This window comes from Onychomys torridus, chromosome 5 (assembly GCF_903995425.1).
Source record: "Onychomys torridus chromosome 5, mOncTor1.1, whole genome shotgun sequence".
NCBI lineage: Eukaryota > Metazoa > Chordata > Mammalia > Rodentia > Cricetidae > Onychomys > Onychomys torridus.
In genome coordinates this window covers 78,666,556-78,680,625 of record NC_050447.1, presented here as the reverse complement: position 1 = coordinate 78,680,625, position 14,070 = coordinate 78,666,556, and the positions used below count along the sequence as shown (strand labels likewise).

Here is a 14,070-nt window from a genome sequence, read left to right as displayed (position 1 = left end):
CTGCAATAAACCTCACATCCAAAGGATACATACAGCCGTGCAGTCTTTTAGTCTGTTTGTGCTGCTATAACAAAACACTTAAAACTGGGTGATCGATAAAAGAAATTTCTCACCTTTCTAGAGGCTGGGAAGTCCAAGAAAATGCCAAGTTTCTTATCTGGTAAAAGTCAGTCCTTTACAAAGAGTGGCCTCTAGGCATCCACCAACTGCAGAGGTCCAAAAAAGGCCCAAAGCTAAATCTTTCAGCCCCTTTCAGAGGCATATTTCATTTAAGAGGCCACAGCCCTCCTGACTTAATCTCTTCCCAAATGCCCCACCTAGTGGGAGTTAAGTTTTAACTCACGATTTTTGAAGGGGGCATATTTATACCATAACATGAATTTTACAACTAAATCCAGTTAACACATTTTAAGTAGATTCCCATAGCCAGGAGGAACTGATAAAGTAAATTCAGGACACTACTTTGGCTACTCTTTAATACAGGAAAGTCTAAGCCAAAAGAATGGATCACAAATTATGACATTTAATTAGACTTGGGCTGGTGAAATGCACTTTCCTATTCATTAGCCAAAGGTACAGCTGTAATTTGATAGGAATTATAATTAGAAATAATAAGAGCAACTTCTTGAGTCACTCCACCTTTTAATATATTTCATTGAGATTTACCCTTTGAATGATACTTCCTTGTTCATGTGAGACTTTGGGAAACCTCCCAGGATTCTGGAGCATTTGTACAGGTGAAAAAAAAAATTGTGTACACTTGATAAGTTCTTAGAGACCTGGCTATTTAAAAAACACTCTAGCCAGAAAGATGTAAAAGTATACATTTTATTCATTCATTCCATCAGCTGAGAACTGCTATATTGTACAAATACATTATTGTACAAAAACAATCACAAAATGTTACAAAATAAAAAAGTACAAACTTCATTACTTAATAAATACACTAAAGGTAGTTAAAAGTGGCAACACATAGATTCTTTTTTTTTTTTGGCTGGAAACACTGTTTGACCCAGCAAACCATACAAGCTCTTTACATTTTTACATAATACAAGATAAATTCTATTTTGCCTTTTGGAAGAATTTCAATATGACAGAATATTAAGACAGTAGCCTCCTGCTAAAAATAATGGCCATTCTGTCAGGCCCAGCTACTTAGGCTCATTTTTTTAAATCTTAGTTGAAACTAAGAAGCTGTATAATGCAGGAGACTGAACGTCTCACAAAATTTCATACATGTTAAACGTCTTTCCTAAGAAGTTGATGAATAAGAAGAAAACAATCGAGAGCAGCAGACACTCTAAACATCAGAGTACAGAATCATCATTCTGCCACAGCAACAGTAGACTTCTATTCAAGTAAGGCCTTTACTGTCCTTTAAAGAAAAAAAACATCGTCCCCAAGCGATCCCTTCGTAACTGTCTTCAAAGCGGACTAGTTCTAAAAAAATAACATTTCCCCCCAAACAACAAATCCGCTTGTTTCATCAAAGTGGAATGGGCTAATCATCTGGTAACATAATGTGTCAAAATATCCATTTGAAATAATTAAGAATTGTGAAATATTTTAGCAATGTAAACTACTAAATCACAAACTGAAATAAACTTCATAGAAAGCACTTCTCTGGATTATGCTTAAAGCCATTTCTCGCAATTGGAACACGTCATAGATTAAAGTACACCCATTTTTAAAAATGTGCAAAAATACATTTTTATAGAAAATAGACTACCGGGAATGAACAAATTCATACCGTGAGACATCAGCTTGCAAATTAAGTAGCGCTCACTTTATACAGCAAATTATAAATAGCAGCAGGCTCACCCAAACCTATCAGGAAACATCATTCAGGTGCCCAGCAACCTGCAGCTCTGAGAGAACATTTAAAAACTGATTAAGGCATTACACCTACAGCCAATCTACTAGGAAGTTGAAAAGTGCCATTACCCTAATTAGAGTTCGTGTGGTTTTCCCAACACAACTGGTGTACTCCATTTCCCCGGCTTGTCAGGTCCTCGGATTTTTCAAGAGCATGCATTTTGTTCGATATACATTTTGGACAGGGATATGGCCATGGACTTGGCAAGTTCTTCATCGCGTTTTCTCTGCATTTGGGTTTGCTTGCACCAACTGTCATACTCTGGGTTAGGATAGGAGTGGTCAAAAACAGCATCATAGTGTCCGTTGCTGAGCCAACTGAGCCAAATACTAGGCCTTAGAGAATCCTCTGGGCCCAGATAGTGGATCATGGTAGACACGGTGGGGCTCTCCAGTCTCCCTCCAGTAGTTAAGTGTATATTCACATTCAGCATCTGCCCCATGGCCAGCAATTCGGGGTACCCGGCCCACGCCCCATCTTGGGCAGCAGCGATAATAAACTCCCCCACGTCGCCCTCAATCAGGGGGCTGAAGTGGTCGAGGTGGTCCGCGATGTAGTGCACAGTCTGCTCCCTCAGCTCCCGGTGCAGGCTCTGGTCCCCGTACACAGTCTTGCTGACGGCTCGATAGAGGCAGTTGCCGTCGGGGATGATGTGGAAGCGGTACTTGTTCCTCTGCCTCAAGTACTTGTCCTGCCTCTCCACCTCCGCCAGGTACAGGGCGAGCTTCTCGTCTCTCGGATCGGCCCGGGGCGCGCCTGCCGCTTCGCCCGCGCCGTCCTGGGCCGGCTCGCCGCCGCTGCTCCGGGAGAGCGCGGCGGGCACCGGGGTAGCCTCGGCCTCGGGGTCGTGCCGTCGAGGCGCGTCGGTCCCGGAGGCGTCGCTGCGACCGCCCGCCCGATCCCAACCTCGGGGACTCCGCTCCGCCCGGCGCTCCTCGCCCCACGGGCCGGGGCCGGACTCGGGGCTGCCGGACACCGGTGCAGGGGCCCGGTGCTGGGCGGCCGCCAGGGCCTGGCGGTGCTCGCTCAGTCGGAAGTTCCTGTCGGGCACGTCGCGGGCGGCGATCGGGGCGGCGGGCTCGTCGGGCCGGAGCAGCTCCTCCAGCAGCCAGGCGGAGGAACCGCGGCGCGGCGGCGCGGGGGCCGCGGGCGGCGGCAGCAGGAGGCACTCGGCGCCCAGGGCCCGCACGGCGATGTGCGCCGTGGACGTGAAGTGCGGCGGCAGCGGCGGCTTGCAGCACGCGCCGGGCGGGGCGGCGGCGGCGGCGGCGGTGGCGGTCCCGGACCGCTCGAAGCAGGCAGAGAAGGCGGGCATGGCGGCGGCGGCGGCGGCGGCGGCTTCGCGGGGCTCGGTGGCCGCGGCGGGTGGGCGCTCTCCGGTATCCGGCTCCGGGGCGGCGGCGGGGCCGGCTGATTGCAAGGAGACCTTGAAGGTGGAGGCGGCGGCAGGCGGGGCGGCGGCCGTGGGGCCCGGCGTGCCCGCAGGGTAGTGGGTGCACACGCTGCTGTAGAGCTGCATGGCTGAGGCCGCCCGCGGCCCCTTATAGCTGCGAGCCCGGGTCGGGGACACACCCTCGGGCGCAGTGCCCCGGGAGCCCGAGAATAGCGCTGAGCTCAGCGCCGCGGGCCGCCGCGTCAGGAGCCGCGAATAGCGCCCGGGCCGCGACCCAATTCCTGCTGCGCCACAGCGCGCGGGCGGCCAGAGGGCAGCACCGGAGGGCGCGCGCTCGGCCGGGGACTCGGGCGCAGGACGCTGCCGCAGCTGTGCCCCGCGCCGGCCGCTGGGGACGGTTGGAGAAGCGGCCCGCGCTGCCGAGCGCCGCCCGCCCGCGAGCAGGAGTGCAGCGCGCCGATGGTGGGAGGCGGGGCCGCGCTTGTTTACCTCAGGCCGCGCGGCCGCGTCACGTGGTCCCGCTGGAATGCGCGCCCCATTCAAGCGGGGGCCGCCCCGCCCCTAGGTGGCGGCCTCATGGGCGTGGCCGAGGCGGGGGAGTGGGGCGGGGGGCGCTGGGCCTCGGGCATGCGCGCTGAGGGCGCTGCCAGCGGGACTCCGGTGAGCCGCTGCCAGGTACCTACCTGGCGGTGCTTCTCGTGTGGCGCTTTGGCGGGGCCGGCGGAGATGGGGCAAACGCGTAGGTTGGAAAAAAGCACGTTTCTAAAAGCTTCCGGACTAGGGACGGAGCTCTGCTTTGAAACTTGCAGGGCCTGCGGCAATCATCAACTTCTTGAATCCGTGCCTGGGGTGCATGTGTTTAGGGCCAGTCTTCACCGTGGTCTTGCTCCCAGGGCTAAGCAAAAGTGGACGCTCCTGTACCCCTAACTCAAGTGACCTGGGAAATGCACGGGAGAAAGGAAGTCGTTAAAACAGCTCTCCTCGGAATACCAAATGGCATACCACTCAAGGCCTTTTCAAAGTAGATGGGGCTGCTCAACTTTGAGAGGCAGGCTCACCACCTGTACTGTGGGACAACATAGAAAAATGAAAAACAGCCGTGTTTCCTTCGCAAAGGAAAAAGCTATATATATATATATAGCCACTTTATATCAAACTGGTACCTACTCACGGTAACAGTCGCGTTTGCTTTATTCTGAGCTTCAATCCACTGTTAAATTTAGTTTCCAGACATTCAGACTGAATGTGGAGGCTATTTCTTGGTATGGAAAAACAGTCTGTGGGTTGTGTTACTTGCCACCATTCCACTGGAATGTAAGTTCCGTTTGTTACTTTGGGTCCCTCCTTGGGGATTATTAGTCTCCTTAAAGGATTTTAAAAGAAGGAAGATTGGGGACAATTTTATTTATGTTTGAGAGGGTAGGCAAACTGCTAATCATGGCAGGTGGCCAGAAAAGGGAGGAGAGGAAAAAGAAAAAGCCATGCCCTTTTAAATAAGGACTGGAAAAGGCGGGCCAGCAGGTTCAGCAGTGGAGTTTGGCCAGCTGCTGCACCTGTAAGGGATGATGTAATCCACCTATCAAGGCAGGAATGGGTGTGTTATAATATCATTTGTGCTCCCTCTTTGACTATTAGCCCATTGGGAAAAATGTACACACACACACACACAGATTAGAATTTTCCCCAGGGATCTACCACTGGAAGTAGAAATGGCTGGAGCCCTGAGGGCCTCCAGAGAAATTTATTTTTTCTGGGGATGACATTGTGGGAGAAATTTAGAGCTGAGATAGTGGTGAGCTTGCTAGTGTTTGGTTCCATAGCTCTTGTTTGTATTTAAACCTTACATCTCATGTCAGGAGGCTCAGCTCCAAGGCAGAATTTGGAGATTCGGCCCTCTGTCCAGTGCGACCTCACTGAATAAGTCTCCTTTTTCTGCCTTCCAGTCTACCTTTAGTGGCCTTGTTGAGGAAAGATAGCCAAACCTGAGTCAGAACACTGGCTGTGACCCGTAAGTCTGGTAATAGTAGCTTTACAGAAAAGTGAGAAAGCCCACCGTGTTCACAGAAACATGCCTGGTATCTTCAAGTAAATGGTGCAGAAGAGGAAGTTGCCCTTTTCTGAAAGAGACCTCAAAAAAGCAGGAAGGCCAGGGCCTGACAGTGGTTGCAGTGTGGGTGAGGTCTTCTGGGAAGGAAATGCATGTTATTAAGAGAATCATTATTCCTCCTCCTCCCCATTGTAATACAGCTTAGCCTGTTGTGCCTCCACCCCAGTTTAGACATAGAACTATCTTGATCTATTCTTTTGACCAGGAGAAAGTGGCTTTGTCTTAATGCTCCTAAAAAAAAAAAAAAAACCCTTCCACTTTTTAAATGGTAATTTAAATCTTAAAGATGCACTTCCCTTTCTAGGTGTGTGTGTGTGTGGGGCGGGGGTGAGTTCTAAAGTCCACGAGGGAGAGTTCATCCCAATGGCTTTGCAGCCTGCTAATGTCTATCTAGATTCTGAACACAGTGAGTGAAATGACCATCTCATAGAGCAGGCTTTTTTGGACAGCCAGCCCCTAAATCATGACACACAGACTTACTAATTATGAAAGGATGGCCTTAGCATGGCTTGTTTCTAACTAGTTCTTATAACTTCAATTAATCCATTTCTATTCATCTGTGTGCTGCCACATGGCTCCTGGCTTTTACCTCGCCCACTGCATGTCCTGCTTCCTCTGCAACTGGCTGGTGACTCACCTTTCTTCCTCTCTGTTCCCAGAAGTCCCACTTAACCTCTTCTTGCCTAGTTATTGGCCATTCAGCTTTTTATTAAATGAATTACAGTGACACATCCTCACACAGTGGAAAGGAATATTTCACAACAATTTTGCTCTAGCACAGTACTAGGCACACAATGGAACTGGTATTTACTGAATGAAGGAATGAATGGAGACACTGAAGAAGTCAGAATTGGTATGTAGGTCTCTTGGCTCTAGCCAGGGCTTTCAAGGACTTGCTAGATACTAGGGATTGTCAAATGCTCAAATGTTCCAACCTGCTAGGTAAATTCATTGAGGAGAAAGTAAATGACTGCCATTATAAGGAAAACTAGATTTTGTCCCTGACTTGTTGGGGACCCATTGTTCTCTGTCTTTAAGCACGTTGCTGTAAACTCAGCCTTCAGCTTTTCAGTAACTGGGGTGGTGAAACAAGAAAATACTGTTGACAGTAGGATAATCTTCAATTAATATTTACTGAGTACCAGTGTGTGACTAGCAGCACTAGTCAACATAACACGAGCCTGAGGGAGATAAGGAAAATATGAAAACTCAAATCTTCAAGTAATCTGTGGCAACAAGTCGAGGTAAACACAAGAAAGCTAAACAGTGTGCCAAGTCCACGGAAGACAAGGGTTGGGTCTAGTGTGCCAGTTAGGAAGAGGCACAAAAACTAGAAGGTCTGAGCCTTGACTTAGGGCCTTGCTTTCTCCTTTGGCTCACATGAGTATGGTAGACTGGACTAAACTGTATATTCATGGTGGGGATCCATAGTATACATAGAGTACCAGAAAGGCCTCCCTGAGGATGAGAGAACTAATGATTCCGTCCTGGAAAGTTACCTGCCTAGAATATTATGTGCAGAAAAGTAGCAGAAGTTTTGAAAAAAAAAAAAAAAGATTCTAAACTAGAACTTGTTCTTTAATACACTAGAAAAACAGGAAATGTTAGCAATTACCAGCCAGAAACCCAGTGTATTTGTTCATTGGATAAGGTGCTCATCAAGGAGCATTTATTGAGTACCAACTATGCTGCCAGTTACAGGGTACTCAGAAATGGAGTCTCTCATGCTTTCCAGGCAGCACAACCAGAAGTATATTTATAAAACACAATCCTAATACATTTTTCCTACAACACATATACTAAGAACCACCAGCTCAGTGTTTCTTACCTTCCCCAATAAAATGAGACTTCAAAAACACTGCAAGCATTCATCTATTTCCTCATTTATCATTTCTTTATAAGCCTACTATGGAACAAGATGGTGGACCCAAACTCCTAAATTCCAAAACTTACCACAAGCCTACAGTAATATAAGAGCCTTATGCTACTTCCTTGAAGATAAACATGGGTCATTGCCATATAATTCATAGTTAAAAAATTAAATTCATACATTTTTGTTGTAAACATTTATGTTACTTTATGTGTATGTATATGCCATGTGTATTAATGCCTGTAAAGGCCAGAAAAGGGGAATCAGATTCCCCCTAGGGCTGGAGTTACAGTTTATAGTGACATCAGATGTTGGTACTGGGTACCACACTAGAGTCCAAACCACTTGGCAATCTTTTCAGCCCCTCAACTGATTTTTAAACAGTATGTCAAGACAACGCAGTAAAGAAAGAATTGGATACCTATATGCAACAAAAGTTAGATTTCTTGTCTCATAAAAATTAAAATCCCAAAGTGTTGTGTGATATTTGTACACTGTATGAAGACATATTGCTGTGATTGGTGTAATAAAGAGCTGAATAGCTAGGCTGGGTTAATTTAATTATAAGAATTAGTTAGGAACAAGCCTAAGCTAAGGCCAAGAATTCATAATAAGAAGTCTCCATGTCATTATTTAGGAGCGGGCTGTCAGTACAAAGACTCATGTTATTTGGCACCCAATGTGGGGCACATAAATCCATATAGGGCCCCAAAAAGCTAAAAAATAAAATGAAATAAGTTCCAAACTTAGAAGACGCCGCTTCTTGGCAATCCTTGGTAGATTAGGCATATAGAAGCAGAGAGAAAGCATGGGCTGTGGTGGCTTTGGTTTTGCTCCTGGGAAAGCATCCATTTGCTAAGATTGTTAAAGACTGTGTTGCTGTGTTGATGTAGTGTTCAAGACCCTGTGAACAAAGCCAGGTGGACCAGTGAGGAGCTAAGAGGACGTGTGCATGTTGCCTTCCCTGTAAATAGCCTTAGCTGTCATTTCCTAGTGGGAAATACTGTGGGGTAGGAATGCTGAGACCTGGTTATAAATATTATGCCTTTATTTTTGGCTAGAGAAGATTTATTTTTAGCCTAGATCTAACCATTTTCATACTCTTACCTGAAAGACTCACAGAAGTGTAAAGTGCTATGCATTGAAACTTGTTTTTTAAATGTTACCTGGCAGGATTGGGGATTTAGCTCAGTGGTAGAGCTCTTGCCTAGCAAGCACAAGGCCCAGGGTTAGATCCTCAGCTCCCAAAACAAAACAAACAAACAAAACAAAATAAATAAATAAATAAATGTTACCTGGCAATGTGTATATTAATGTAAAACAATGTTAATTTACTCAAATTTTCAGTTTGTACTGCCTGGTATGTCTGTGTAAGAAGCCAATTTTTGTGTATTTGTTACAGTTTCAGGTTATTTATATTTGATGTTTTGTAAACAAATATACGGGATTTATGGACCAAATAAATGGCATCTGCATACTTGTTATAAAAAGAAAGGAAGAAAGAAAGAAAGGAAGAAAGAAAGAAAAGAAGTATGTCTCTTTTAAGAGGCTATGCTGTTCAGCTGAGTACTTGAGCAGCCAACACTGGGTACAAACGCCTGCAGTATGTGGACACAACAAATCCCAGAGCTGGGGCAAGTAAATGCAGCTGTGGGCCGGTACCCGCTGGCATGAGGCTAGGCTCTCACTGAATTGAGGGGGTCAGAACCAGTCACCAGAGCCAAGTAGCAGTAGCCTAGTGTTTAAAGTTTGGCTCACATGGTCAGAGAAAGTTGCAGATGAACAGAAAGCCAGCTCCAGACACAGAAAACCTCTAAATAGGTACAAATGCTTCAAAAGGTGTGTAAATGTTGAAGAAAGAAAAGAAAAAGGCTATTATGTTAGTCATAAAATGGTTAAAAATAAAGTCTTTAAAGAGAGAGTAAAGTAATATAAAAAGAATAAGTTACATAAGGATGGAAAATATACAGGGTGTCTGGATCCTGTATGATGCTTTGTTGACTTTGAATTTTTTTTAATGCTAATGAACAAAAAAAGAGCTCCTGAGAGAGAGACTTTGGATTGAGGGGAAAACTGCCGAATTAAACTAGCCTATACATTTTAAAGATGTCTTAACTTCAGAATAAAAGTCAGGAAATGTGTGGCTTTGGAGGAGAGGTTATGCCTTTGTTTCCACAGAAAACAAAAAGCTATGGACTTCTTCAAAATCAATAAAGTTCAGATTTGATTGGGGGAGACCTGAGGATCTTGGCTACAGGAAAGACTTCAAGACAGGTGATATATGTGCTGATCCCTCTATGTGGGAACAGTTCTGAGACTGGATGAGTCATGATAAATCTTGTTGGCTGCGGAGTCCTCATGACTTACTATTATATGCCATCCTTTCATATGGCATGGATAAGGTTTTGTTTATGCAGTCCAAACAGGCTTACAAAGTTGGCAGATGGCTTTTACCTTCTCAAACAAAAAAACAGAAAGCCATCTTTAGCTGACTTGTGCACACAACACATTCCCTACTTGTGTTAATGCAGATATGTATGCTATCTTTAAAAGTTTGTGTGTTTTCAGAACAAAAGGACCAGACACTAATAAAGATAAGTAGCTGAGGCAATCCAGCCTCTCAAAATGCTTCTGTTGCAGTTTCCTCAAAATTCTACATCGAGAACAATTTCAGAGTTCCTAGTTGACATGGTCCAACCTCACACACTACTCCAGCCAGGACTTCAGATAGTCTCTGCATATTTCCCATCACACAGAGACTAAACAAAAAATAAAACAGCCAGCTCTCCCAAGACTTGACTATTATCTCAATTTTTTCGGGCTCCCCTAGAGATGCCATTGCCCCTAGATAAGAAGAAGTAGAGAACATGGTGCCCAAATTCCCAAGAGGTGGGGTGGGTGGTTTTCGGTCATTTAATGGATTATGGATCTTTATTATCATTTAGGGGGGTTTATTGATTGCAAATTGGTGGTGGTCATGGTCTGGGAGAAAGCTGAGCAAAGGAGATTAGGGGATTTCTTTCTGAAAGTAAAAAGGCAGGGATATAGTGTAGAAATTATAGAGGAAAGGGTAGATTGTTGAATCTACTTTTAAAATAAAAAGAAATTGCTCATCTCAAATATTTTACATTGGTGTGGATCTTTGTATATCAATAAAAATTTGAGTTATTTTTGTTAGGACATACTATATGTATGTTTCTACTCTTATTTAAGGTATTTTTTTGTATATTGATACAAATGTAAGGTTATTTTTGTTATACTGTATTTTTCTACTCTTGTTTAAGGTATTGTACCAATGCAGCTGATTTAACAATGTACTGTAAATATCTAGTTCTCCAAATTTATAATTACAAACTATTTAAGATAATAAGAAATGCAGGTTAGTATTTAGTCATCTATAACAATCAAATTTGTGACTACGTTAGGTATGTTTCCAAGGTCAAATGGAGATATATTTTAGATAGATGATCTTCAAACACTTCAGAAACCTACAGGATATGGCATTTAAGATGTTTTAATAACCTAAGACTTTTCATGACAGTGAGACACATCTGCTTCTGGCAGCAACAATTTATTTCAAAAAAGGATGATAGGCATCACAAACCTCCAGTTGGAGTTTGCTTTTAATGTGACAAAGCTAGCTATTTGGGCAAGAAACTGCCCTTGACTCACCTGCTGACAGTATACTGTACAAATTGGACAAACAGGACACACAAAAAGGCGGCTGCCAAACTTTGCTAAGACAAGGTAGGACAGTCCTTCAAAATTCTTCCTTCACAGAAAAGTCAATGTCCTAGGCCTTTTAGGCAATGATGGATGCCCCAATGTTGCAGAGGAACTTTGGATGGCTGTCCAGGAAGCCAGCTATCTTTGTCATTTCAATAGCCACATAGCAGAATGTAGATTAGTATAAATGGGTTAACTTAAGTTATAAGAACTATTTAGGAACAAGCCTAAGCTAAGGTTGAGCATTCATAATAAGAAGTCTCCAGAGAAAGACTTGTTACACCAAAGACAAGAGCTAAGATTATAAAAATCCTTAGAAAAAATGTTTGGCCTAATTCCTCATAGCTGTGAGTTAAATAATAGTTTCCTAGGTCTGATGCTTAAAGCATTAACAACAAGAGAAAACTATAGATATTTTGGGTATCATCAAAAATTGAAGCACTGTGATTCAGGGCATGTCATAAAGAAATCATAAAGAGTAGGAAAATGTATTTACTTACAAGTCATATATCTAATAAAGGACTTGTATCCAGAATATACTGTATATAGAAGTTATATAAGACAACAGTAAATTTTTGAAAACCAGTCTGTTTTCTTTTTCTTTTTTTTCTGAGACAGGATTTCTCTGTGTAGCCTGGCTGTCCTGGAACTCACTCTGTAGCCCAGGCTGGCCTCGAACTCACAGAGATCCACCTGCCTCTGCCTCCCAAGTGCTGGGATTAAAGGCATGGACCACCACCACCACTACCACCAGGCCAAAACCCAGCCAATAAACACTCAAGATTCTCAGTATCCCTGGTGTTCAGGAATGCAAATTGGAACCCCAATAAGACATACTTCACACTCACCAAGATGGTTACAAAAACCAAGCTAGGCAGAGTGTGGCGGTGTAAACAAATAAATCCAGCCCTTAGAAGATCAAGGATCTTGAATCAGAGGCTTATCTGATTTAGAGAGGGAGCTGTAAAGGGGTGAGATATTAATCATTGGCAGATACAGGGATGGTTGGGGGAAGGTGTTCAAAAGTATAGTGCCTGCCCATTATAGTCAAGACCTTAAGCTCTAGAATCCATCACTGTACAAAAACATAACAAAAGCAGAACTGAAAGCTTCTAGAGTCCATATGGTGCATTGCTTTTGAGATAAAACTTTGTATACATTTTGAAAAACATTTTGACAGTCCTATAGAAGGTAACTATATTAATTCATTTTCTACTATTATAACCAAATATCTAAGTTTGGATGCTTCACATATATACATATATATAAGTTTAGCTGTGGTGTGATGGCCATGGGGCTGCCCAGAACATCATCCCTGCATCCACTGTTACTGCCAAGGTCATCCCAGAGCTCTATGGGAAGGTCACTGGCATGGCCTTCCCTAGTTCCTACCCACAGTGTGTCTGTTAAAGATCTAACATGCTAGATGGAGAAAGCTGCCAAGTGGGATTGTATTAAAAGGTAGTGAAGCAGGCATCAGAGGATGTACTAAAGGGCATCCTGGGCTGCACTGAGGACCAGGTAGTCTCCTAGGACTTAGTGACGCCCACTCTTCCACCTTTGATGCTGGAGCTGGCATTGCTCTAATGACAACTTCATGAAGCTCATTTCCTGGTGTGACTATGAATATAGCAACAGTGTGGTGGACCTCATAGTCTACTTGGCCTCCAAGGAGTAAGAAGCCCTGAACCACCCACCCCAGAAAGAATGTGTGAGGAAGAGGGAGGTTATCAGCTGCTGAGGAGTCTCTGTCCCAACTCAAGCCGCAACACTGAACATCTCTCCTCACAGTTCCATACCAGACCCCCAGAAGAAGGGGAGATGGGGGATGGTATGCTTAGGGAGCTCTACTCTCTTGAATACCATCAATGAAGTTTACTGCACACACACACACACACACACACACACACACACACACACACACACACGAAAAAGAACGTTTATTTGAGTCACAGTTGTAGAGGGTCAAAGGCACAGAGCCAGCATCTGCACAGCTCTAATGAAGGCTTATCCTATGGCAGATGGCATCACAATGGCAGCCGTGCATAGGGGAGGATGCCATCCCATGGCAACAGAGGAAGGCAGTTTAAGCTGATGAGGGTGGCAGTCATCTGCCACTAGTAATTCTCAGCTGGCCCCACCCCTCTGGCTGTCATCACTCTGAGGTCCAATCTCCCAGCACATGAAGCCTAGGGGAACATACTCAAACCAGAGCAAATACTCAGAGAGTTGCCCATACAATCCAGACATTCTGTTCCCAGAGAAATGAAAACATATGTATCCATATTACAACTTGTCTATCCACGTTCACAGTCACATTATTCATAATAACCATAAAATAAAAACAGCCACACTATCCATGCACCAAAGAGCAGATAAACAAAGCGTGACATAGGCCCACAATGGGATATTAAGTCAATCATAACTGGAACAAGGTACTAACACATGCTACATGAATGAACCTTGAAAACATAATGAACCTCGAAAACACAAATGAACCTAAAAAACATACCGTGTTCGTTACTTTTCTCATTTCTTATTCAGGAAGGAAGCATCGGTTTTGGCTTTGAATCTGAAAGCATCCAGTCCAGGCCATTGTGGTGGAGAAGGCAGGGAAGTAAAAGGAGGCTAGTCACACTGAATCTGCTGGGTTGAACCACAAAGTATTCATGTTGGGTGCGCATCTTGTTTTCTCCAGTTTTCTTTCTTGTTGAGTCTAGGACCCCAGCTTAGGAGATGGCCCCAGCCACATTCATGGTAGACCAAGGTAGAGTGGAGAATCTTATGGGGACAGGAGAAGGGAAAGAAGCCCACTGACCCCCAGACCCAGGTGTAGCCTCTCATCAGCAAAGAGCAAGAATTCCAGCCTGAACAAGTGCTTAAAGCCTTTTCTCCTCCTTAGCTATAACCTGAAGTTTTCCAGGAAACTCCATTTACAGGGAAAAGATACATGCTAAGCACCTTGTGCAGCCCTAGTGGCTTCTGGTTTTATCAGATTGTATTTCCATCCAAGGCTTCCCTAGAGCCACCTCATTTGTTAAAAGAAAGAAAAGAAGAGAGTTTCTCGGCTGCTTTTTGAAATGTAACTTGAGAGCCAT

The 14,070-nt window shown here is 44.5% G+C and overlaps 1 protein-coding gene across 1 annotated transcript; it reads right to left on the bottom strand.

Annotated features, from left to right (window-relative positions):
* Positions 1-814: 814 nt before the first annotated feature.
* On the bottom strand, positions 815-3,792 carry Otud1 (OTU deubiquitinase 1). Its single transcript, XM_036187838.1, has one exon. It carries the CDS (start codon positions 3,393-3,395, stop codon positions 2,022-2,024), a length of 1,374 nt encoding a protein of 457 aa, XP_036043731.1. The 5' UTR covers positions 3,396-3,792; the 3' UTR covers positions 815-2,021.
* Positions 3,793-14,070: the final 10,278 nt, after the last annotated feature.

What these genes read in the sequence shown, in the direction of transcription:
- Otud1 (XM_036187838.1), bottom strand. Translation starts at nt 3,395, where the DNA reads ATGCAGCTCTACAGCAGCGTGTGCACCCACTACCCTGCGGGCACGCCG.